Source organism: Desmodus rotundus, chromosome 4, assembly GCF_022682495.2.
Source record: "Desmodus rotundus isolate HL8 chromosome 4, HLdesRot8A.1, whole genome shotgun sequence".
Classification (NCBI taxonomy): domain Eukaryota; kingdom Metazoa; phylum Chordata; class Mammalia; order Chiroptera; family Phyllostomidae; genus Desmodus; species Desmodus rotundus.
This window is the reverse complement of record NC_071390.1, coordinates 98406734-98434453: the sequence shown is the minus strand read 5'-3', so window position 1 is coordinate 98434453 and position 27720 is coordinate 98406734. Positions and strand designations below refer to the sequence as shown.

Here is a 27720-nt window from a genome sequence, read left to right as displayed (position 1 = left end):
GAGGGTGACGTCACTTCCTACCGTGTAACAACGAAAACGTTTCCCCTGTACTGTGCTGCGACCACTTTCGTTCCGCGCTCTCAGAGGCGGTGGTACCGGGACCAGTTCGGAAGGGGCTACCGGGAAAGGACGGAGTAGCGGGGCGGAGCGGTGAGTTGTGACGAGCGACCCCCCTCCCTGCCGCCGCTGGGAGGCTCGAGACCTCCGCGAGGGAGGAGGTGGGAGAGTAGTTGCGTGAGGGGTCTTAGTTTCCCCGCTTCTTGTGAGGAAACCTAACTTAAGGGCGGTCGCGTGTCCCAGGCTGGCCGCTCTCCCCTTTCAATGAGGGCTCGGCTTCCTGCGAGGGGGTGTGGGCTCAGGCGCGCGGGCGGAGGACACGGGCCCAAGGGCTGAGTCCTGGGAAGGCTGTCTCGGACCTTCCTCACAAGGTTTTGGCGACTTCTCTGTACTGCTCGCTGTTTCCGCGTGTGTCTGATCTTCTCTCGGGCTCCCTTTCAAGGACCTTCCCCCGTGCTAGGCCTTTGGTGTGCGATGCTTTGAGAAAAGAAGAGACATTCCTGTTGAGTGACTGCTGTCGCTTTTCAGGTTCTCTGTCACTTGGTTGGTTTGAAATCGGGGGCCTTCTGCGTCTGTAGACGTGTCCCTAAGATATCAGTATAACCCAGGGCCAGGAACTCAGTGGAGGAATCCTGTAAAAATCCTGTAAAGCATCCTTTACAAGGATGTTTATTAGAAAGGGTTGCACGGTCTTGCAAAGACATGAAGGGCAAAATTTTCTAGAGCCGCTGTGAGATGGCAATCCCAGTGTTGCACTGCGCTTGAATAGGTTCAGTTTCCTTCCTGTCGTGGACGTGCAGGTGAACAACTTCGGACCTTTTTTTTTTTTTTTTTTTTTTTTTTGCATGTAGGGTTGGGAACGAGATCTAGGGGAAAACATGTGTTTATATATGCAGACCCACTTTAGATCAGAGAGATCACAGAACCCCTAGTAAGTGTTATTCCAGCAAAAACCTAGTTCATTCAATACATATATTTGAATGCTTGTCAAGTTCCACGCACTAGGTACAGTTATAACCGTGAATAAAAAAAAGTCCCAGCTCTCATGGAGTTTACAGTCCAGTGGGTTAATGAATTTAAGCCTGAGGAAGGGCTGGGAAGAGAGTATTGCAGATAGAACATTATACAAGTACCCAGTAGTGTAAAGGGTGTTTTTGTTTCACGTTTGCTTTTTTTGATGTTTAGGGGTTTGGGGGGAGGGGGAGGGGGTGATAGTAGGTTTGAGTTTCTTTTTAAAAAATATTTTATTTATTTATTTTTAGAGAGAGGGGAAGGGGGGAGAAAGGGAGAGAAACATCAATCAGTTGCTTCTCGCGTGCCCCCAACAGCAGACCTGGTCAGCAACCCAGGCATGTGCCCTTACTGGGGACTGAACCGGCAACCTTTTGGTTCACAGGTCTGTGCTCAGTCCACTGAACCACACCAGCCAGGGCTAAGTTCATTCTTCTTAAATGTGTCCTAACAAATGGTATATGCTAGAAAACATTCCATGTGCACTTGAAAAGTATGTATATTTTGCTCCTTTGGGGAGAAATGTTCTGAAGATACCAGTTAAATCCATTTGATTGAGTGAGTTATTTAAGGCCGCTGTCTCCTTGTTGATTTTCTGTCCAGAAAATCTATCCACTGAAATCAATAGGGTGTTAAAATCCCCGACTATGACTGTATTTCTGTCTATCTCTTCCTTTATTTTTATCAAGATTTGCTTCACTTGTATAGGTACTCCCATGTTGGGTGTGTAAATGTGTATAAGGGTTATATCCTCTTGTTGGATTGTCCCCTTTATCATTATGTACTGCCCTTCTTTGTCTCTTACTATTGCCTTGGTTTTAAAGTCTATTTTGTCAAATATAAATAAGTATTGCTGCCCCAGCTTTTTACCCCCTTTCCATTTGCATGAAATATCTTTTTTTTGTCCCTTTACTTTTAGTCTGTATCTTCAGATCTGAGGTGGGGTCTCTTGGGGGCAACATATATGTGGGTCGTTTTCTTACCCATTCAGGTATCACATGTCTTTGGGCTGTAGCATTTAAGCCATTTACATTTAAGGTGATTATTGATAGATACATATTTAGTGCCATTTTATTGTTAGATTATTTTCCTCTGCTTTTTTTTCTTTCTCTTCTTCTTGAAGCAAGCCCTTTAACATTTGTTGCAATACTGGTATGGTGCTAACAAACAAACTCCTTTAGCTTTTTCTTGTTGGAGAAGCTCCTTATTTCTCCTTTGATTTTAAATGATACTCTAGCTGGGTAAAGTAACATTGGTTGTAGGTTCTTGCTTTTTATCACCTGAATGTTTCACGCCACTCCTTTCTGCCCTGAATTGTTTCCGTTAAGAAACCAGATGATTGTCTAACTAGAGCTCCCTTGTAGGTAACTACCTGTTTTTCTACTGTGGCAATTAGGATTCTCTCTTTGTCTTTAAGGCTTGTCATTTTAATTTGGATGTGTCTCAGTACAGGCCTCTTTGGGCCTGACTGGCTTGGAACCGCCTGAGCTTCCTGGATTTGTGTGTGTTTTCCTTTACCAGATTATGCAAGTTTTCAGTCATTATTTCTTCAAATAGGCTCTTGATCCCTTGGTCACTTTCTTCTCCTTCTGGTATTCCCATGATGCAGATGTTGTTATGCTTCATGATGTCCAAAATGTTTATTAAGCTCTCCTTTTCTGAAATTCCTTTTTCTTTTTGCTGCTGTGCCTTGGTGTTTTTTCTGCCTTGTCTTCCAAATCAATGATTTGATCTTCTAATTTTTCTAACCTACTGTTTATTCCTTCCAGCATATTATTTATTTCAGAAATTGCATTCTTTATTTCTGACTGGTCCTTTTTTGTGGTTTTTATGCCTTTTTTCATGCTGTTGAGTATTCCTATAGTGATTACTCTAAACTCTCTATCTGATAAATTGCTTGCCTCCATTTCATCTAGTTCTTCTGGAGAATTCTATTGTTCTTTCATTTGGGGCCTGTTTCTTCGTCCTCCCATTTTGGCTGCTTCTTTATATTTGTTTCTATGTATTACAAGGTAGATCTGCAAAGACTCTGGTACAAACCTGTGTTAGCCAGTGCCTGTGACTGGCCCTAGGCAGCCTGCTTATAGCTGTCAGCAATGAACAGCATGTAACTCCCTCTTCTGGGCCTGTTTGCATGCAGAAAGAATCAGGCTGCCCAACAATGCTGGCTTTTACCAATACTTGGCCCAGGGAGGGTCAACTAAAGTCTCAGAGCTCCCAGAGATCTGCCTTAGTTGTTAAATTTAATCAATAATATAGCCTCGTGCTGTATTCATCAGCCAGGCTTAACGTCCACATGGTGGGGCTATCGCTTCCCTTTAGGCTGATGCCACTTGGAGGGGAGTGTTCTGCCTGAGAAAGATGGCTCCTGCATTATGGGGAATGACTTACTGAGTCATCTGCCTAGAGATGATAGTTGAAAACATGATATACAAGTGTAGACTAAGTAGGTTTATAGTTGTGAGTACATGAAACACAGAGTTAATAAAGCTCTTGTAATAATTATAACCTGCCTGTCTTTTTCTATACAAACGAGTATAAACCTACTCTTGCCCACTCCTGTGTGTAAGATTACCAAGGAAGAAATTGGTACAAGAACTAATGAAAATGGACTAGGAGAGGTACTCGGGCAATACGAAGAACAACAGGGATGAGGAGATGAGCCAGACAATGACTAGTCAGAAATAGAAGAGGAAAACCAGGAAAGCTGAATAGAATAGAACTCAAGGAGGAGATAGTTTGAAAATGGAAGTAGATAACATGTGTTAACGTGGCCAGCATTTACTGAGTACCCGTGATCTGTCAGGCGCTCTGCTAGACATGTGGTTACAGCAGCAGGTAAGACCAGTCTAGCGCTGACCCTCATGGAATTTACCTTCTAGTGAGAATGACAAACACTGTTTACATAATTGACAGTGTGGTAACTATTACAAATAACTACAGGGTGTTTTGGGACCGGTTAGAATATGTGCAGAAAATGACACTTGAAGGATGAATAAGATGGGGGATGGGTCACTCTCCTAACGTGCTGAGGTAAAAAAGATGTGTTGAAGGATGTAAAATAAGTCATGTGGGTACAACAGAGAGGCAGGGGATAGCTTGAGATACTAGGCATCATATAATGAGCATGTACTCTGTGCCAGGCACTGTCATAACTGCTTTACACGTCCAGATCATTTAGGGCATTGGAGACCTTGTTAAGAATCTTATTCTTTAACCTTTGGACAGTGAGAATTTTAAGGAGCATTTTAAGCAAGTGAGCAACGTGAGAAGATTTTGGGGTGACAAGAGTGGTTGTGGGGAGACTGGTTAAGTTATTGCTGTGGGCCTTACAATATATGGAGGATGGTAGCTTAGTCTAGGGGTGCCAATAGTAAGGGTTGAAAAAGGTGGATGAATTTAAGATGTTTGGTGATTGAATGGGGTTGGAGGGTTGAAGAAGTAGGAGTAGTTAAAAATGATTCTCAGGTTTCTGGCTGGAGTATGGTAGCTATCAGCTGAGAAAGGAATATTAGAGGAAGAACTGGTTGGGAAACAAGACAAGAGCTTTTGAGTGGCTCTGTTAGTTATGTTGAGTAGGAGGTACCAGTGACATATCCAAATCGAACTGACAATTAAATTTTGCCAGAGACACATGGGTTGGAGAGATAGACTTATAATCTCTGGGAAAGGGTGTAGATCAAGCTGTCTAAAGCAGTATTCTCAAACTTTAGATTAGAATGTCTGGAAGGTTTAATGCAGATTTCTGGGCCCCACTCCCAGAATTTTTTCTTCAGTAGGTCCAGTGGTGGAGACGAAGAGTTTGCATTTCTAACAGGTTCCTAGCCTGTGCTGCCGATCCAGAGGATACATTTTGAGAAAAAGGTTTAGAATGAGAGGAGAAAAGATCCAGAACCCAACCTTGAAGAACTTATTTTTGTTTAAGTGAAATAGGAGGACGCTACAAAGAAGACTGAAAAACAAGGAAGAAAAAACAGTATTTATTATATTTATCAAACTTAGGTTCTGAATACTTTGGTGAGAGTGTTTTCATGGAATGATGGGATAAAGGCCAAATTGCCAAATTGCCAAATTGCACAAAATGCAGCATAAGTAGAAGAAATAAAGAGAAAGAGTATAAAATGTAGTTGACTTCCTTAGGATGTTTTGCTGTGAAATGAAGAAGGTGGAATAGAAGAGGCCTGACTATACTTAAATGTCAATGAAAGGATGCCAGTATAAAGAAGGAGGCTGACTGTGAGGGTGGGGGCGAGAAGACAGTAAGTGATCCACAGCTCAAGGTTAGTGCGGGGTAAGGAGAGATAGATCCAGGTGCATGTGGCATTCATTACATGGAGAGCCACCTCCTTATTTATCAGTTGGGAAAGAGGAAAGGATGGTTGCAGGTAAGTTTGTAGATGTGGTAGCAGGAGATTGATTGAATTCATCTCTGACAGCTTCTATTTTCTCTGTGAATTAGGTGAGGCCATCTACTGAGACAAGCAGTTTCAAAGAAAAGGGAGAAATATAACTGGTCTTTCCAGAAAGTGGGGAAGTGAGTTGACCCAAGAAGCATGATCGGATTGCTAAACTGTACCGAGTACCTAGCTGATACTGGGAACTCAGAAGGTGCAGACTGAGTGTTCTATTCTCAGCTGCACTTAGAGTTTGGTGGCAGCCAGGGAGAAGGTATTAATGACAGGCTATAAAGTATGTGACACTGTAGGGCTATGGGACAAGGGTGCTTAGAGTACTAGAAGGGTCTATGAAAGGCTGAACCATGGGATGTAAGCTTGATAGGAAGTAAAATGGCATACTACAGGTCAGGAAGGAAAAAAGGGATGGAGAAAAAAGGTCATTGTTCACTAGAGGGAAGTTCTGTGTTACTTGTATGCATTTGCCATAGACAGTTCCTAGCATGAGCTAAGAATTTACTCCCATCTACTCCGCTTCTACCACTTTGCTAGATATTGGAATGTTTTTAAAGTGGTAACTATTAATGTTTTTTACTGATTGATTTTAGAGAAAAGAAGGGGGGAGAGAGAGACTGAACCCACAGCATTGGCGAATCAGGATAGTGCTCTGACTGAGCTACCCGGCCAGGGTGTGATAGTAATTTTATGACTTTTTAAAAAGTAATACGTAGATTTTAAATTAAACCTACATTTATAGCATTAAGTTTATTTTAGTTATCTATCTCTATCTATACATACTCTCCCCACCCCAACTTTGTTTTCTGAAATGATACGGTTCTTTCCTAGGCCATTTTCATTGTAAGTTTTGGAATATGCAGGAAAGGAATTGTACAGAAGTAACATGGTTTGGTGTAACTCCAGAAAAAATATTTTTGGAGATAATAAAGGAGATAAATTGACAGACTTACACGACAGTTGCTGACCTCTTTAGGACTTCAGTAAAAAGAAAATAAATTTCTTTCACTGCATGTTCATTTGCCAGTAACAAAGGAGAGAAGTAATAGAAACCAGGGAAGGCAATAGGAAATGGAGAGGATAGTTCCCAAAATGCTTTCCTCCCCAATCTCAGTTGACTGTCATTTCTATGCAAGGCAGTTTAATTGTTCTGGTTTCACAGATGGTTAGATTGAGGCTCAGAGTTCTCTAAGTTGCCCAAGGCTCCATAAGTTACCCTGACTCAAGAGCCTGTCTTTCCTGAAGCAGAAAAACTCAGCTGTGTGTAGGAGCCAGGCTGATAAAATCAGTTAACTGACAAAATACATAAATAAGATAAAACACATAACCACGAGTGTTTTATTTTAGGTCTGACTACTGTTTTCTGTTTGATGAGGGAAAGAAGTTGAGCCAAGAAGGAGAAAGCAGGAGGAGCAGGAAATTGGGAGCCTCTATAAATTCAAAATATAGGTGGAAGGGAGTAAAGAAATGAAAAAAGAAAGAAAGATTGGCTCGACACCCTGAAAAGGTTCCTGAGTGAAAGCATTGGAGAGATGGAGTGATGGAGACTGTAGTCAAAATGAGAGTTGATTATAGCCAAAGGGGAGAATAGTTGTGGCAAGTGTCAGGGTTTTTTGTCTGAAGAGGACGCTCCTTGGTGTTGAAGATCTAAACTGAGTGGAGGAAGTTAAAGATGTCAGCATAGACGCCAAAATCACTGGAGGTGATGGCAGTGGGGAAAGGAAGATGAGCTTGGTGCAAATATTTTATATGTTAGCCACAGTAAAGATGCAGGAGTGGATTTCAAAGGAAGATGTAGAAAAATGGTGGTCATGGAGTATTTTTCCCAAAGCAGCAATGTAGAGTGAGGTAATTGTAGTCCTTTTACTCTTTGAGTAGAAATAAGTCAAAGGAACAGTAGTTGAGGGAGAGGCGATTGGAGGTGGGGCGGGGGGAGTAGTTAGAGGTAAACAGATAAAAGGAGTGCTTGGGATAAAAGTGGAAAAATATATGTTGGTGATGAATAGGGTCTAGAAGATGATGACCAACTAGCACTGAAGTGAATGTGGAGAGGGAGAAGGGCTGAGCTGAATGAGAGTGCTGGAGGGGTTTGCAAGGGGAGGTAGTTCGTATGTTAAGGCAGCCATGTTGCATAGACAGGTATAGATAGAGATATATAGATATGGATGTACGTATGTGTATAGGAATGGGGAAACCAAAATATGCTAGGTACGCTGAAGCAGTTGCCTCCAAACTTTCTCATCATTGATTAAAAAAAAACTTCGAACACACTTTCATGTATGAGTATTTATCAACTGCATGCATAAGCTACTATAACTGTATATTAATAGTTTATTTTCAATAAAAAATAAAAGGAAAATCTAATATTTTTCTCCTTGTATTCCACTGTGGAGACCACTGGGCTAGAGGGATGTGTTAGTAATTTAGGGCTGGGGTACAAAGCCTGGTTGGTTTTGTGATTGTAGAAACAGAAAGAGCTGACCCCAGGGTTCCAGTTGGATGTTGGTATTGATGACATGACTTCCATAGTCTTGTAATGGAGTTGCTGACTCTCGTGCTAGTCTATATTGTAAACCTTTAATCTCTGATTATGCAAATGCATAACAGTACATTGCTTCTGCTTTTTAGCATAGAATTTCAAGTACTGGTTTTTCTAATATATTATAAGGAATCGTCTAAGTATCAACCCTTTGGTCAGTATCTCATAAAATATTGTTCTGGATAAGTAAACTACTATGCTCCTTAGCTATAAAAAGCTAGGTCAATAGAAAGACTAGGCTGTGTTTTCCTTGTGTACTCAGGAAGAGAAGCAATTTTACCTTTTTTATTATGGACATTTTAATGAAGAGCTGTTTTCTCCTCAGAATATATATGGTGACCAGCTCCCTGAATGAATTTAAAAGTAACGTTTCTGCCCTGGCTGGTGTGGCTCAGTGTATTGAGTGCTAGCCTGTGAACCAAAGGGTCACCAGTTCAATTCCCAGTCTAGGGCACATGCCTGGGTTGTGGCCAGGTCCCCAGTAGGGGGCATGCGAGAGGCAACCAAACATGGATGTTTTTCTCTCTTTCTCCCGCTCTAAAAAAATAAGTAAATAAAATCTTTAAGCAAATGAAAGTAACATTCCTGTACCTATTATTATATATAGACGATGTATGTATTAGTACATTCTTAAGGAATGACCAAGGTTGCTTCTCAATTTTTGTTACATTCTTATTAATATAACCAAGGTAGGTTATTTTTCTTCTCATAGGTGATTCATATATTTTAGTAGAGCACAGAATTTAACAACTATTTTGAGGCTATTAGATAGATATCCAATACCTTCTTGGAAACTTAAAAACAGCCTTGTGTGTGTGTGTGTGTGTGTGTGTGTGTTGTGTCAAAGTTAGAGAGGGCTTAGGGGGGAAGTAGATGGAGAAGGAACAAATAAAATCCATTTTCAGGCTAAGCTCTCATATGCCAAGATTCAACCTACAATAAGTTTTAATGGCTTTATAAACCTCTGAAAATGAGAGATTACTGTGCAATTGCTGACAAATCCTTAACTCTAGCAGTTCAAGTGTGTTGCATTATTATTATATTAACCTGAAAGAAGAATATTTCAAGCCATAGAATATTGATCAAAGGATTGAATACCAAGTATACATTTTTATTTTAATAATTCCTTGCCTGGAGAAATATTTGAAAAAGTGACAACCAGAAGTAGAACCACAGGATAGCACTGGTATTAGTGGAAAACAAAACTCTTTTAATGTTTTGGAATTTCATAAGTCTTTAATGCATTTCTCTACTTTATTTTAGCTCCTTAGGCCACAGAACATTATAATAAGCACTAAGGGATGTGTGTATGTGTGTATGTATGTGTGTGTATATGTATATATACACATGTATACATTTTACATTTATATATAAATATGTAAATGAATTACATGTATATAATTTATTTCTTTATTTATTTTAGGTAGATATGACACCATCCCTTAGAATCCCTGCTTTTTAAAAATAGGTTAAGGCAATCAGTGGATTGAGTGCCGCCTGCAAACAAAAGGGTGGTCATTTCAATTTCCAGTCAGGGCACATGCCTGGGTTGCAGGCCAGGTCCCCATTTAGGGATGTGTAAGAGGCAACTACACATTGATGTTTCTCTCCTTCTCTTTCTCCCTGCCTTCCCCACTCTGTAGATATAAATAAATACAATCTTTAAAAAAAATAGGTTAAGGCATGAGATACCACAATCTAAATGTGATTCAATAAGATTATCATTAGTATGATTTTGAGGCATTCAAGATGGGAGACGAGAAATGAGGAGACAGAGAGCTGGGGCGAAAGCTGCAGCAGTGCCCTTTTATAGGTCATCACTTACTGCGTCCTCTAACCATTGCCCTCCTGTGATGCCCTCCCCCCACACTAAATCTCCCCCCCCCCCCGTTATGGAAATAAGGTTTGAAAAGGCATTTTGATATAAAGTAAACTTGATCTGAACACATCAGGTTCATGTGTACTGAACTGTAAGTGTGTATTTTATTTTAATATATATGTAAAATGTCAGGCCGTTTTAGTCTAGAATGCCCCCCCAAATTTATGTGTTTTATTAACTAACAATGCTAAAGAATAGGAAAAAAACCATCTCTAATTTATGAAATCAACTTGTAAATGGCAAGCTCAAGTCAGGAAGATGTTCTGTTTACAGAACAATGTTAGGATAGTAACATTGTATGCTAAAGGAAGGCTAGTTACTTAGTCCAAGTAAGATATTTTAATAACACCAGAAAAGGATTTAAAGAATAATGCTTTAATTTTTTTAGAAAACTAATCAGCAACATTGTATTTTAACAAAATGGCACTTATGGCTAAGTATCACTAGATCTTAAAAGTGAATGAAAATCATACCTTAACATTTTTCTTAGTATCTATTTTCACAAATTTAGATACCTTTTTCCTCACTGGCTCTTAATTTGGGTTGTAGGTGGTGGTGGTCATTGACCTTTAGCTATTCTCCCCAGGGGTGGTGGAGTGTTTGCATATACGTAAGCATGTATTTTAAAATGGAGTTAGGGAGGGTCTTTGTGGCAGGGAGGAGCTTATCTGAATTTAAAACTGGGTATGGATACACAGAAAACTGGTAACACTCTTGCTTCAAGGGAAAAGAACTGGATATGCCAGTCAGTGTTCAGAAGGAAATTTACTTCTATATGTAATAACCATTTGGATATTTTAAATTTTGTATCATGTGCACAACATTACTTATTATAACCAAAATAAATTATAGATGTATAATTTACAAATCTCTAGATTACCCTCCTCTTTTTTTCTTTCAGGTATTTGCAATGGCTGCGGCTGTGAACTTGGAACTGGATCCCATTTTTTTGAAAGCACTAGGCTTCTTACATTCAAAGAGTAAGGATTCTGCTGAAAAGCTAAAAGCATTACTGGATGAATCTTTGGCTCGGGGCATTGATTCAAGTTACCGTCCATCTCAAAAGGTACCTAAGTGAATAAAAAGCTTAGAGGGAGTACTGTAAGCTCCGTAGTAGTACAGTGTTAGCATTTAGACCATCTTAAAAACAATCTCTCTGCCAAAATAGTCTTTGCTGCGGCGTGCAGGAACTATATTCTTTAATTTTGTTTTCTTCCTTCAAGCTTTTAGAGAACTATACGTAGAAAAGAAAGCTGGGCATAGGGATATGCTATTCTACTACTTTACATGTATGAAAACCCACCTGTTTATAATACATTTTAATTTCAAATTCTTTATTATCACATTATGTTTTTTTTAAGCTGCTGAATGAAATTGTACCTTCTAATTATCTTTTAATGTTTTAGGGGGGAAATCATGAAGTAGAAGTTCAGGGATTTTGCAGGGAAGTGAATTGAATATGTATAGGGAAATGTAAGGGGAAAAGGAGGCATAGATGAACTATAAGATAGCTCTAATCCTGATAATAACAAAGTGACCAAGCACCTTTTTATGAAAAAACTAGACATTTTGGAACCAGACACACCTGTTTTAAATCCCAGCTCCCCTCTTACTAGTTGTGTGGTAGTAGACAACACATCCTGAACATTTTGTCTGTTCCAGGTACTTTTCTGAGTGGTGCATGTGTATAAGTTTAATTGCGATAACTGCCCTTTGAGACAGGTATTAATTATTTCCCTCATTTTACAATAAGGAAACGAATGTGCATAGTAGCTTCATTTCTTTAACCTTCTTTTCTTTATTAGTAAACTGGGGATAATAACTACCATGCGAAGTTGTGAAAATAAAAGAGATAAAGTATGTAAGTCACCTAGTGTCGTATCTATGAGGTACACAATAGGCTCTTAGTGAATGATAGTTCATATTACATTCTCTAAGACCTTCTAAGACGTTCTTTTACACCTTTCTAAACCTCTAGCCCTGAAACTCCCAATCACCCGGGTCTGTGAACCTAGGTACCAAACTGAAAAAGACAGGAAAAAACTAAATGACCACCCAGTCTGATCCAGAATCGCAAACTCAAGACAGGGCCAAGTGTCAGGCTCAGGACCCAAGTAAACAGCCTTCTCTTAACATTAGCCCTGGTACTTTCAAGACTTTTTATTGTGACCTCAATTTTCTGCCATCCTCATTCTGGTGGATTCAGTGAGTTCAAGCCACCCAAGTTAATACCACTCTACAAAACACACTGCCAAGATCATTCTGCTCTAAGTATTGGTATTTTCCAAATAGGAAAAAGCTATTATTACTAGAGAAGCAGTATTTTGAGATTCTAAAGTGAAAGGAAGTTTTATCTATTAAAGTGCAGGAAAAAATTGTTGTTATTAAAAAGCCTGCTGCCCTTAGGTTTCTAAGTGGAAGTTATTTCTCGTGCTCATTTAGAGAAAATACTCAGGGGTGGGGGGAAGCATTTAAAAAGCACAGGTTCATTTAATTTTAGCCTTCAGCTGAACATTTCTGTCTCTAGAATTGTGTGAGAATGATTTATACCAGAGTTTTTCGAACTTCAGCATTCATAAAAATAGTCTGCTTGTAAACACCAACAGCTGGCTCTTTGAGTGTACTTCCAACATAAAAATTGGTTAATATTTTCATGTACATCAATGAGTAAGTCAAATGTGAAATAATGAAGTTAGAACTTAACTCATCCGTTGATGACCTGAGCATCTTCTTTGTTGAATTAGATAATAGTTTTTAAATACTGCAAGACTGTGTCTTCAATTTCTTATGTTGCAGACACAATACACTTTTAGGTTTAATCTGCATTATTAACATTTTTAATACTGTTAATAATACAGATTATTATATTAATAAATAATTGTTATCATTATTAACAATCTGCATAAAAAGACATTTTTTTAGGTCTTACATGAATCATCAACAAACTTTCTGAAAAGAGTCAAATAGTCAGTAGTTTAGGTTTTGTGGGCCAGTTGGTCTTTGTCACAACTGTCTAATCCTGCCATGGTTGCGTGAAGGCGGCTAGGTAATACCCGCAGGGGTGAGTGTTGCTGTGCTCTGATACAACTCTATTTATGAAAATAGGCGTAGGCCCGATTTATCCTGCAGGCTTTAGCTCTCCACCCCCAGTCTAGACAATCAGCCCGAGAGTAAAGCAAGCCCTGCTACCAGTAAGTCTAAAGCCCATTTCTCATTTCTTCCTCTTCTTTGATAATACTCTTCTGTGATAATACATAAAACCACATTCCAATGTTTTACTTAGAATAGTAGGGAAATACCCTCCTTTGGGGGAAGGGAATGACAATTATAAGAAGCTACTATATACATAAGCTTTTTATACTGTTAATAACAATAGATACTAAGTATATAAATCAGCAAAACTATAAGGTAAGAATAAGGATTAGAAGCTTAAAACACAGTGAAAGACAAGCCACAGACTTAGGAGAAAATATTTGCAAATCATGAATCTGATAAAGGACTTGTGTCAAGAATCTATGAACTCTTAATAATAAAACAAACAACCCCATTTTTAAAAATGGGCCAAAAATGTTAACACTTTACCAAACAAGATATGTGTATGGTATAAATAAACACTTGAAATGCTCAACATCATTAGTCATTGGGGAATGTAAATTAAATTCACAATAATATACTAGTAAATACCTATTGGAATGTCTAAAATTAAAAAGATTAGGCATACCTACCAAGTGGTGGTGAGGATGTGAAGGACCTGTGGCCCTCAGGTACCCCTGGTGGAAATGTAAAATGTGTCCCATTGTGGAACGTGGCTTGACAGTTTCTCAAAAAGTTAAAAACCTACACCTACCATATGATTCGGCCATTCTACTGCAAGACATTTATTCTAGGGAAATGAAAGTACATGCCTACAAAAGACTTGTACATGAACATTCAAAACTTATTTGTAATAGTGCCTAACTTCATACAACCCAAATGCCCATCAATAGGTAAATGGATAAACGAATTGGGGTATAGCCACTCAGTGCACTACTGGTCAGCAGTGTAAGGTGTGAGTTGTTGATATGCTCAACAAGATGAATGAGTCTCAAAATAAATACGCCAAGTGAAAGAAGACAAAAGAACAGGAGTACATGCTGTATGATTCCATTTATATAAATTTCTAGGAGATACAAACTAATCCATAGTTACATAAAGCAGATCAGTGGTTGTCTGAGGATGGGAGGACATAGTTTTTCTAGTATGTATACCTCTAGGAATGATTACAAAGGGCCACAAGGAAACTTTGGAGGATGATACTACTGGTTACAATGATGGTTTCACAGGTATGATTTATTAAACTTTATGCTTTAAATAGGTACAGTTTATATGTCAGGTTTTTTCTCCATAAAGCTGTTTAAAGGAAGGGACGTGAGTCATAACATGGTGTCTTAATTTTCAACGGAAAATTCTTTAAATTTATGATATATTTCTTTATGATATGTTAGATAGTATAAATATTTAATTACTGGTATTCTTTGGTTTTTTAAAATATTTTATTTATTTATTTTTAGAGAGAGGGGAAGGGAAGGAGAAAGAGAAGGAGAGAAACATCAAATGTGTGGTTGCCTCTCGCACACCCCCTACTGGGGACCTGGCCTGCAGCCCAGGCATGTGCCCTGACTTGGAGTCCAACTGGCGACCCTTTGGTTTGCAGGGCCACGCTCAATCCACTGAGCTACACCAGCCAGGGCTACAGGTATCCTTTTATTTCACCTTTTAGGATGTGGAGCCACCCAAAATTGCAAGCACAAAAACTATTTCCATTAAGCAAGAGCCCAAAACATCATCCAGTCTTCCTTCTGGCAATAATAATGGGAAGGCTCTCACAACTGAAAAAGTAAAGAAGGAAGCCGAAAAGAGACCTGCTGATAAGGTAAGATTTTGTTTTAATCTAGTAAAAACACGAAGTAAATTAGTCCATCATAGGCAAGAAACAATGTTTTGTGGTTACTTCTTTTATATAATAGTGGTAAAAAGTACATAATAATCACTAGGTAAATATATTTTGGTAATTTTAGATGTTGAATTTTTTTTGAAAAATGAGTAAAATTTACAAATATTTTTGACCATTTATTGAACTCATTGTCAGCAAATACTTGAGCCCTAGAGCATGTACTAATTTCAAGTATAAACTTTAATCCATGACTAAAATGTTCTAGATGGAATAGCTGACAAGAAAAGATAGAAAAGAATAAAGGAATAAATAAAGAGAGAAAGAAAGAATAAAAACTAAAGCATAAATGACTAAATGGGAAATTTGTTGCAAAATGGTATGTACCTTAACAGGACTGTAAGTAATTCTTGGATTGTCTATTTCGAATGATATTTGCACATTGTTAATTTTTAAGATATTAGAACTTAGTAATGAGTATGTTAAAAAAAATTTTTAATAACCCCTGCCTTTAAGGTGGGATATGAGTCCCATATGTTTTCATACTTTTTCTAAATATTGTGGCTATTCATAAACTGTATTTATTGTTTTCTGTGCTTTTAAATTTATATAGATGCTATATTATATGTATATGTGTATATGTGTGTGTGAAGTTTTCCTATGTTGATACATGTAAATCTGAACATTTCAGCTGCCATATAATATCCATTTCATAAATAAACCACTTTATCGACTCCTCAACTAATGAGCAATTAGCTTATTTTTCCTTATTCTCTATTATAGAGAAGCTTCAGTAAGCTATTTTATACTTATCTCTGCACACGTGGTGGTAGCTTCAGTAGAATGTATCCCTGTGTAAAAGGGTGCAATAGGCACATCTCCAACTTTACTAGGCAAATTGCTATCCAGAGTGGATGGACAATACCAAATTTATACTCTCACCAATCAAGTGTAAGATTTCCAAAATCAAGACTATGTAATTTTTGCCGATCTGACAGATAGAACATTTATATCTTAAAGACAGGAGACAGAATTTGCTTTGAACTAAATATGGCAATATATTAAGTCTAGATAACTGGTAGATAGCTTATTATTTACTTGTTTCAAAATATTTATTTTATTTTTATTTTTTCAATTACAGTTTACAGTCAATATTATTTTACAGTATTTTCAGTCGTACATCATAGTGGTTAGACAACCATATACTTTACGAGATGGTCCCCCCAATATTTCCAGTACCCACCTGGCACCATACATAGCTATTACAGTATTATTGACTATATTTCCTATGCTCTATTTTACATCCCCCTGACCTTTTCTAACTACCAATCTGCACTTCTTAATCCCTTCTCCTTTTTCACTCAGCCACCAACCCCTCTCCATGTGGCAGCCATAATCTGTTCTCTGTATTTATGAGTCTGTTTCTGTTTTGTTTGTTAGATTCCACATATAAGTGAAATTATATAGTATTTGTGACTGATTTCTTTCACTGAGCATACTACCCTCTGGGTCCATCCATGCTATTGCAAATGGTACGCCATTTTTATGGCTGAGTAATATTCCATTGTATATGTGTACCATAGCTTTTTTATTCACTTGTCTATTGATGAGCACCTGAGCTGTTTCCATACCTTGACTATTGTAAATAACATTGCAGTGAACATATAATTCTTTGAATTAGTGTTTTGGGTTTCTTCAGATATATACCCAGAAGTGGAGTTGCTGGGTCATAAGGCAGTTCTATTTTTTATTGTAGGTGGAAACTTCCCTACTGTTTTCCACAGTGGCTGCACCAGTCTGCATTCCCACCAACAGTGCACTAGGGTTCCCTTTTCTCCACATCCTTGCCAGCACTTGTTGTTTTTTGATTTACTTATGATTGACATTCTGACTGGTGTGAGGTGATATCTATTGTGGTTTTAATTTGCATGACTTTGATGATTACTGACATTGACCACCTTTTCACATATCTTTGGCCATCTCTATGCCCTCTCTGTAAAACTGTCTATTCAGGTTCTTTGCCCATTTCATCCCTTATCAGATGTCCCATCAGCCATCGGAAAATATGTTGTCCTATTCAGTGAGTTGTCTTTTCATTAATGATTTCCTTTGCTGTGCAAACATCTTTTTAGTTTGATGTAATCCCATTTGCTTATTTTTCTTTTTCCCTTGTCCAAGGAGATATATTAGAAAAAAATATATTACTAATAGAAATGTCTGAGTTTTTTATTGCCTGTATTTTCTTGTAGGAATCTTATGGTTATGAGTCTTACACTTAAGTCTTTAATCCATTTTGAGTTTATTCTTGTATAAGCTGTAAGAAGGTAGTCTAGTGTAATTTTTTTGCATGTATCTGTCTAGTTTTCCCTACACCATTTAATGAGTAGACTGTCTTTACCCCATTGTATGTTCTTGCTTCCTTTGTCAAATGTTAATTGATCATGTAGGCATGGGTTTATTGCTGGGTTCCCTATTATGTTTCATTTACCTATGTCTATTTTTATGTCAGTACCATGCTGTTTTGATTACTATGGCCTTGTAGTATAGTTTGATATCAGATAGTGTGATACCTATAATTTCATTCTTATTTCTCAGGATTGCTGAGGCTGTTTGGGGTCTTTTTGTGGTTCCATATAAATTTTTGAATTATTTGTTTTAGTTCTGTGAAATACACCATTGATGTTTTGGTATGAATTGAATTGAATCTGTAGATGGCTTTGGGTAATATGGACATTTTAACAGTGTTCACTCTTGCCATCCATGAGTTGGTATATATTCAATTTTTTTGTATTCTTCAGTTTCTTTCTGCAGTGTCTTAAAATTTTTTGAGTACATGTCTTAAATCCTTGGTTAAATGTATTCCTAGTATGGTTTTTTTAATGCAATTGTGAATGGAATTGTTTTCTTAGTTTCCCTTTCTGATAGTTCATTATCAGTGTACAAAAATGCAACCAATATCTGGAAATTTATTTTGCATCCTGCTACTTCACTGAATTTATTCATCAGTTCTTGTGGGGTTTTTTGGTGGAAGATTTGGGATTCTCTCTATATAATATCATGTCATCTGCAAATAATGACAGTTTTACTTCTTCCTTTCTTTTGGGTGCCTTTTATTTCTTGCTGTGGCTGGGACTTTGAATACTATGTTTAATACGAGCGGTGAAAGTGGACATCCTGTCTTGTTCCTGATCTTAAGGAACACACTTTTAGTCTTTCCCCATTGACTGTGATGTTAGCTGTGGGTTTGCCTCATACGGCCTTCATGATGTTGAGCCATGTTCCCTCTATTTCCACTTTGCCGAGAGTTTTTATTGTAAGTGGGTGCTGCATTTTGTCAAATACTTTTTCTGCATCTATTTATACAATCATATGATTATCTTTCATTTTCTTTAAGTTTAGTAGTTCATAATTTAAAATATTTAAAGTAAAAATAGCCAATAAAAATAGCCTTGTTAATGCTATGGCTTTTCAAATTAAAACATATCACAGGGGAAAAAAAGATCAGTGTAAGTAAATTCATTGAACTTCCAGAATTCTTTAATGGCTAAAGGAGTACAAAGAGAAACACAGATACATACTAAACTGTTCTGATTTATTTATTTGGAAAACCTTGACAGTTTCTTTTAACATACTGATTATGAATTTGTTATAAATACACATATCTTTAGTGTGTATGTCTGCCCTTAACTTTGTGAAAACAGCTGTCAAGTGGACTTGGTCATTGAGTTCTGTCTGTCTTATCCCTTTGTTATTTCAAGTTTATTATAACATGTTACTTTTGATTGGGTACTTTTTATAGATGAAATCAGATACCACTGAAGGAGTTGATATTCCAAAGAAACCTAGATTGGAGAAAACAGAAACACGGTCCTCTCCCATTACTGTGCAAACCAGCAAGGATTTAGCTATGGCCGACCTTTCCAGTTTTGAGGAGACCAGTGCTGATGATTTTGCCATGGAGATGGGACTGGCCTGTGTTGTTTGTAGGTAAGTTGTACCTTGCCATGGATTCTTTTGTTTCTTTCTAAAGAGCAAACAACTAAACAACAAAAAAAAGACCAATTATTGTTTTTTATTTTATTTATTTATTTTTTATTTGTAGGTGGGCAGGAGATAAGTAGATTATTCCCTATGAACTGCCCATACAGCAATTTAACTTCTTGAAAATTGTTCAACATTTTCTTTTCCTGACTGTGGTCTCTTTAATCTGTTATGTTGTAGTAATAGTTTCTGCATTCTTGGGTTGTAGAGAGAAAGCAATCATTGCTTTATTCTTTAGTGAGAAAGAGTCTGTTCAGCAGACTCAAGTTATTTCCATCATTCTTTTCTAGGAAGTCTGTGTTGCTTTTTCTACCTCCTGAATGATTGGTAGTACTTATAAAGTAAACTGTTATATACGACTTCTTAAAACATCATTACATCTTTTCCTAAGGATAATGGAATGAAATAAATGGGTCATGTGGGTTACTCTGAGTGTTGTTTTAAAACATTGATACTTAGGTATAAAAACAGATAAATTATGCATATCTACAGCAGTTCATATATCTTTCAGGATAAGCATTTTCAAATTTTTCTGGTAGACACTCAGAAGAAGGATTTCTGGGTTGTACACCTGAAACTTGTATAATGTTATCAACCAAGGTTACCCTAATAAATCTAATTAAGATTTTTTAAAAATCAGAATGATTAGATTTTAAGCTTTTTCATGCCATGGGGTATATTTTTAATTGTTAATGGCTTTCACTGCCTAGCACAACAGAAAAGATTGCCATCTTTGTTATGGTTTTCTGCATGAAAATGTTAAATTCTACAATATTGGGGCTGAGTAAATAACTATAAAGTTTTGTGCTCTATTTTTTTTATTTTTAAGTGATATTGGGATTTTTTAAAAACTTTTATTTATTTTTAGATAGCAGGGAAGAGAGGGAGAAAGAGAGGGAGATGAAACAAAAACATCGATCAGTTGCCTCTCATATGCACCCTACCTGGGGACCAAACCCACAACCCAGGCATGTGCCCTGACCAGGAATCGAACCAACAACTGCTTGTTTTGCGGGACAACACCCAACTAGCTGAGCCACACCGGTCAGGGCAACTTTTGTGAACTTTAGACCCAACCATGTTATATGTACTTCTGAATGGGATCACTTTTTAGAGCTTCATTGTTTTCACATATATTTACTTCAACCTTTATCTGCCATGAAGGTTATTATTTTTAAATAAAGAAATAAATGCTAAAGTAGTAGTGGGGAGAGAACTAGTACTGTAACCTTCCATCAGAAAACTTACTCTGATAGTCTAAGGCTCTGATGATTGCTTTTGTGCTATTGGAATTTATACTTTTTTTGATACACATTTTGCTACCTTCTATTCAATTGATAAAACATTTACGTATTGAACACCCTTTCTAGGTGTAAAGTGCTATGCATGTGCTAGGCACTTTATGCCAGGTCCAGGTTCCCCCTTTAGGCAACTCATATATTAATGGGGAATACAGATCAATGTGCAGGTAACAAATATAAAGGAATTTAATAGAGGTTCAAAGAAGATGTTATGAGACTATTAGAGGACTAGCCAAAGTCTACTTACCTCCTGGGAGGAAGAAAAATATTGCAAGAGAAAGACAAGGAGAATATCGCCAAGTTTTATTACTGAGGCACCTTATATATTTATTAGTGATTGAGCATAACTTTTAAAAGAAATGAAGTGTTTGTATAGCCTACATCTTGGGGGTTTTTATTTTGTTCTTTTGTTTTCTGGGGTTTTTAGTCATCTTTAATATATCAGACTTTCCAGAACAACCCTAAAATGGCTTTAAATTGTTGCATTCATTCAAATAAGTGCAGTGTTTAATGTTTTATTTTCTTAGGCAAATGACAGTGGCATCTGGTAATCAATTAGTAGAATGTCAAGAGTGCCATAATCTCTACCACCAAGACTGCCATAAGCCCCAAGTGACAGACAAGGAGGTGAATGACCCTCGCCTTGTGTGGTATTGTGCCCGCTGTACCAGACAAATGAAAAGAATGGTAGGAATAATTTTTGTTGACATGGCTTTTCAAAATAAAAATTTGAACTATTGCAATATTGAAAAAGTAAATCATATAAGTTGATTGTTTAATTGTTTGTGTATATAGTGTATATATTTGATTTATGTATATGCTTAAAGACCAGACCACATAATATGCATTTTTCTCTGTTCAGCTTTTAGCTTATTCAGCTTTTAGCTATATTCTAATATAGATAAACAAATTGAAGGCCCATAAAATATGATTATTTTTACTAGTATTTCACTGTGTTTCTAAAGATTTAAAAATACTATAATGTGCTGTGGGAAATGGTGAGAAACAAAGTCCCAGTTTTTGATGAGTCTGATAGGAAAATATTGAAAATGTATATTCCTGAGTGAGCTCAAACCACCAAACTTACAGTTGTGTACACGGGCAGTGTCTGTATGTGCATCTCTGGCTTTGCATCTGCATTTCTCCATTACTCTTTCCTTCTCGTTGCCTTGGAGGGAACATTCACCCCACTTTCCCAAAGTACTTGCTTTGTGTACAGCTCACTAACATAACTGCCTTTAATGTCAGCCTGAAACATGATTTCATTTGTTATATTGGATAGTTTTCTAACTTTTATTCATTTAAAAAGTAGATAAATGAGCTTCATCATTTTCCTTTTAAAGAAATCAAGTTGCTACTTACTTTGGTGCCTTGTTTAATTCTCCCATCCCTTGTCTTCTGCCTTAGATTAGGGACTCTTAATAAGAGTTCTCATGTCTGTTAATTAAATGAATTTCTACGTAAATTTTTCTGACCAACTATATCTTTTTGAAGTCAGAAGTACTTAGTTAAGAGTGAAAAATCAAGACATCTATTTTACTTTATAATCAGTTAAATCAGAAATAAGAAATGGTTTTACTTATTCCTATGAAAAGTAGTAAATTTTCAGTACTAGGAATACTTTTCTTTTTAATAGGAAATTTCTGTGACAAGGTACAGGTATTTCTGCTCAGCCCGATTTTTGTTAGTTTATTGTTTAAAGTAACCCTTCAGGACTTCAAGCACAATGATTATGGGTGTGCAGTGTAGTGCCTTCCCGGGCACTGACCTGTAGTCACTAAGACTTGGTAATAGTCAAAATAACTAATCGATGACAGTAATCTGTCTTTCTTTATCTATCCTTAAAGTTTTATATTTTATTTCAATGTCTCTTAATAAAGTAAGCGCTGTTCTCTTCTAAGTCCCCCCTCCCATTTTTCATTACTTATTTTACACCAAATCTGTATTTATAGTTTTTACTCTCTTTCTGGAGTGAATTTTGGCAGCTGACCAGGTATCCTTCAGTTACTTTAACACCTCTAAAATTAAAAATGTTCTCTTTTCCACTCCGTTTTCCCCCAGTTGCCTCTACTTATATCCTCTTCCTCCTTGCACTAATTTCTCCAACGAGGGCAGGCTCTGTAGTACACATTATTACAGAAAGTCCTAGGCAGGAATGCTGTGATAGTCTGAGCCAGGGGCAAAGGTCATTCTTCAGTTCGGTAATTTTCTCTCCACCAGGAAATGGGTGTTGCCTCAGCGCTAGGTAGAGACTCACTCAGCTTACTGCAGTGGTTCTCAGTCTAAGGTAATAACACACCTCCTCAGCAGCACTTACAAATATGTGCTGCTCGTGCTTGCTGCTTTACTGGCAGTTGTTGCCCTGGGTGGAGAATTACACACACTCTTAAGTGTGTGAGGCAGTCACCCAGTGAAAAATTATAGTGCCTTTGTTGAGCAACACTGAGTCAGTGATAACATCCTCACTCCCTCAACTAGCATTACTAACAAAGGGCAAAGACTTCCGGGTATTTCTTACCCAGCTTCTAGGGTGGCTGGGTGGAAGAGAGAAAGCAGAACATCTAAAGGTGCTCTCTTAGGCGGAGGCCCTTTCTGGGCTTCATGGCGATGCATCTTCATCTGCTAAAGTGTGCACGTTAGGTCGGTCTTCAGAGTCTACCCCCGGGGATAGTAGATGTGGGTGCAGAGAAGTGTAAATGGAAAGCCATGGTTATAGAACCTGTATTTCTGATTTATTCTGAAGGCTGCATTCTCATAACGTGGTTTTGCAATAGAGAGTAAGACGGCCTTCCTTTTCTGCTGGTAAGAGATGTTTTACCACAGATAATATTCCAGCATTCTTAATAATGTTTTTGATCTGAATGTTACTTTATAAACGATGTTTGAAAGTAGGTGCACTTTCGTGTGGAAAGTACGTCATATAAAAATGGGAATTTATGAAGATGTTAAGGACCAAAATTATAAATAATACAGGAAACCATAGCAAAAGAAGATTCCACAAGAAGGTCCAAACAAGGATAAAACACATTCAAACCTCCAAAAATGGGAACAAATTATTAATAAATTCCCTAAATGACCTTATTAGGATTGTCAAAGAAAATGGAAATGCTTGGAGCACTTTTGTGATTCGGTATGAACGGATTCTTCCAGATTCCTCATCCTTTGTAAATAATTACAATGAATAAGTAATAACTATTATTGTCAGCACTGAACATATTCCAGACACTGTGCTAAACTATTATGTAATTGTAATTCATCCCCATAATCCACACTTGAAACAGGTGGTAAAAGTATGTAGTTAGGAAACAGGAGAAATTAATTATTGGTCAAAATAAAACTGAATATACTTGTAAAGGAACAATGAATGCAAATCCTCTTTGATAACATAGAAATTTGTATTTGTGAACTTTCTCTAAGAATTCAGTGTACCTAGTTCTACAGTGTGGAAGTACGTCAAAAAGCTTCATCATTTATCACTAATAGGTTTTTTCCCCCAGTCTGTATTTAAAACCATATAATTGATCTAAACTACCCTTTAACTTACTCTCAGTTACTCAGAGACTTATGCCTGACCCCCAAGAAGAAAACTAGTCTTTGCCCATCCATAATAAAAAATAAATGTACTTCATTACAGTTACAAATAGTTTGTGATTTTCCTTTTTTTAAAAAACAATTAGGTTTGTCTTGTTAAAATTAGTATTTAATCCATGCTAACCTGTATGATTTCTACAGATTTTATTATCTTTACTGTTCAGAAACTAATAAAATATATAAAAACATTAACATGGTAATACAAATAATTCCTCTAAGTCTATACTTTTGGTGTGATCACAATATTTTTTAAAAGTTCAGCTATATTTCAACTAAATGAGTAGTACTGTGATAGATTTTTTATTGTCTTTTTTTGTGCATTCAAATAAGATTTTGTAGCTAATTTAATCTTATAACTGATTTTTACAGGCTCAAAAAACTCAGAAACCACCACAGAAACCAGCCCCCACAGTTGTTTCTGTAGCTCCTGCTGTCAAAGATCCATTGGTTAAGAAACCAGAAAGTAAACTCAAACAAGAGACAACTTTTCTAGCATTTAAGAGAACAGAAGTCAAGGTATAGTACATTTATTTTTATTTAAGATTATCTAAGATTTCATTTTTATTTTGATTTAGTTGACTAACGAGTAGTAACTTGAAAAAAATTAACGAGGAACTTTATATATTAATTGGCCGTATGTTGGAAAATAAGATTGCATTACTATTAACGTTAGGTAGAAAGAGAACATTTATATAATTATTTAATCTCTGTGCTATTTCTCCTTTTATCATAATTAGGAACTGTCCATGAGCATTGCAAGTTGACATTCTTCACCATTTCTATGTATCAGCCACCTCTGCCAGGTTTTTGATTTAAATTGGAAATACCTCTGCCTTCAGTGGTAACGGTTGCTCTTCATATTACTTGTGCTGATTGACCCCATAGCTTTTTTCTCCCTACCTGTTGGCTACTGTGAGTTTCTGTGGTACCTACCTCTATACTTAGGGGCCAGAGTATTTAATGAGAGTAGCACTTTTCTCATTCACAGGTTTGTACCCTGAATTTACACTACAATAATATCTTGGCATTTTGTCATGGAAGAAAATATTTTTGTAGTCTAACTTTATAACAAAACAAATGTTTTTCCTGAGTTACACATTTAATTTCAAGCAGAGTAACAAAGATGAAAGAAAAAAACATTAGCCCCAAATTTTCAAAGGTCGACCCCAGAAAATTCTCAAGTTGACTGTATAATTCTCAGTGATGATAAGTAACAAAGATCAAGAACCTTAGGGTGATAATAAAGAATGTAAATGCAAAGTACTCTGAGAAAGATACTAATTAATTTTATTTGTAGATCATTTTTAAGGTTTAATTTACTGGGAAGAGTTGATATCCAAGTGATATTTATTATTGATTTGTAACATAGAAACTTGGTGAACTGGAATAAAATAATAATTCATTGAAAATAACTAGAGTTGCTTTATTCTATAGCTAAGTCACTTTTAGGTAGATTATTATACAAACCTGTTACTACCAGAGTTTATTTTTAGGCAATCCAATATGCAATATTTTACAGCAGATCAGTTAAGGCCTTGCTGTCATGTTTGCTCTGCTTACGAGGATTTGGCGTGTTTATGATAAAAGTGTATACATTTTTACTGTATAAAAAATTGTTGTCATATAAAGAGCAATGGCATTCTAACTAGGATAATGGACAAGAAAATATAGTTAAAAAACAGTTGAGGAACTTACACATTGAAGCAGTAAGGAATGACTTGATATCCATTGTTTGTGTTATTTTACATGAGTGTCCTCATAGTATTGTAAGCCATCTGCCATTCGTTTGAAAAGCAATACTGGTAACAGCAGCCGTTAAAATAAAATGCCATACACACAGAACCTGCTTTCTCATTCGTACTTCATCAGTGTTGGTCTTTTTAATTACTTCAGATGGGTTTTCTTTTGCGAAGTCTGCTGAAAGATGATTTAACCATATGGCAGACAGTTTTATGTTTAACAAAAAGAGAAAAGAAAAAAATTAGATCATTCAGACTGAACATTGAAAGTTTACTACACCTGTGTCCTTTTGCGTCTTTGACAATTTCTCATTACCTGTATTCATTTCTGTAGGAACTTACAACTTACGTAGTTTATCTTCTCTGGATACACTTATAAGTAGTTATTTAGGATATTATTGTAAAAAACCCTATCACTTTCAGAACATATGAGCAAAAATCTAGATTCCTCCTCTTAAAAAGTAAAAATCTCAGAACATTCTATTTTGATTACTTTTCACATTGCTTAAAAATGTTTATATTCAGACAGTATTGAAGGCTACTTTATGGAAACTGGATATACTTTAGACATTATAACTACCATATTTTAAAGTAAGATACTATTTGTAATGCTTTATTTTTTACCTATGTGTAAATTTAACACTTTTGTGAATCTTCTTAGGAATATGACAGTAGAAAGAGGGCCAGTGAGAAGTTCAGTTCATGATTAATTTAAACAGCCCGAACATGAAGGTGAAAAATTACTGCACTCGTGTAAGAGCCATGTTACTTATATAGTGACATTGGTATCTCTGTTAGCTTTCGACTGGTCGAGGAAGTTAATTAGAGAAATTGAAGTGTTAACCTTTATGAAATACAACGAGGAGTGAGTCAGACCTTCCCAAAATGTCATTGTATAGCTTATAAAGCTGTTGATAAAAATCCTTTATACAAAAGCAGGGATACATACCTCATGTGGTAGTTTCAGCAGAAACATGGACAAATAGTGAAAATAAAGTCATGAGGCCTTTTTAATGTATCACCAAAGTTGTATAATTCCAAGTAGTTAACATTGCATATCTATATGTATTTTACAGTACAGTAACTATTTGCAAGAGTAGATTCTGTTTTTGAAATTATCCATGAGTCATTTGGAACAAAGTCCAAAGAATTAGATGTTTTTACTGAGCTAGATAATACCTTTTTGGGTGAAAACAAGTTAAAGCATTAAATCTGATTTTCTGATATGGCTTAAAAGTGAATCTAAAAGCAATTCTCAAAAAGGAAATATATCAGTGGAACAAGAACATGGCACTCCCAAATTTCTGCTTTGGAAATGGTAGATCCCATTAGCTATGGATAAGTTTTGTTGTGTTTTTTTTAGATCAGTTTTATAAGAATTTAATTTTGGTGGTGTGATTTAAATTTCCCAAGTCATTACTTTTGTATAAAAAGTCCAGCAATTAAACTTGTTACATATTTCAGAATATTACTTTAGGTGTTAATTATATTTGGCTTTAATGTAATATGTATATCTTCTTTTTAATTTTTTAGACATCCCCGGTTATTTCAGGAAATTCTTCTAGTACCAGTGTTTCCTCTTCAGTCACTAGTGGACTGACTGCGTGGGCAGCTTTTGCTGCCAAAACTACTTCTGCTGGTCCATCCACAGCAAAATTAAGTTCTGCAACCCAAAACAATAGTGGGAAACCTGCTGCCTCATCCGCTAACCAGAAGCCCGTGGGTTTGACTGGCCTGGCAACATCATCCAAAGGTGGAATAGGTTCCAAATTAGGCGCTGGTAACAACACCTCACCCACTGTACCGTTGAAACCACCCCCACCTCTGACTTTGGGCAAAACTGGCCTTAGTCGCTCAGTCAGTTGTGACAATGTTAGCAAGGTAGGTCTCCCTAGTCCGAGTAGCTTAGTTCCAGGAAGCAGCAGCCAACTGAGTGGAAATGGGAACAGTGGGGCGTCTGGGCCTAGTGGAAGCACCACCAGCAAAACCGCCTCAGAATCGAGCAGCTCTTCCTCGGCATCCCTTAAAGGTCCCACCTCACAAGAATCACAGCTCAATGCCATGAAGCGATTACAGATGGTCAAGAAGAAAGCTGCCCAAAAGAAACTCAAGAAGTGATGTGGTTGAGTAGGTTTTAACGGCACATTACCCTAAAGATTAAAATCTTATTATAGGACATAAATTGTAATATACTATAATTTAATAAAAATCTTCATAATGAAA

The 27720-nt window shown here is 36.8% G+C and overlaps 1 protein-coding gene across 1 annotated transcript; it reads left to right on the top strand.

Annotated features, from left to right (window-relative positions):
* Positions 1–27: 27 nt before the first annotated feature.
* INTS12 (integrator complex subunit 12) lies at positions 28–27720 on the top strand. The gene is made up of 7 exons (XM_024574950.3): positions 28–150; positions 10797–10961; positions 14655–14807; positions 18625–18812; positions 20695–20854; positions 24128–24274; positions 27031–27720. Exons 2-7 carry the CDS (start codon positions 10806–10808, stop codon positions 27613–27615), a joined length of 1389 nt encoding a protein of 462 aa, XP_024430718.1. The 5' UTR covers positions 28–150; positions 10797–10805; the 3' UTR covers positions 27616–27720.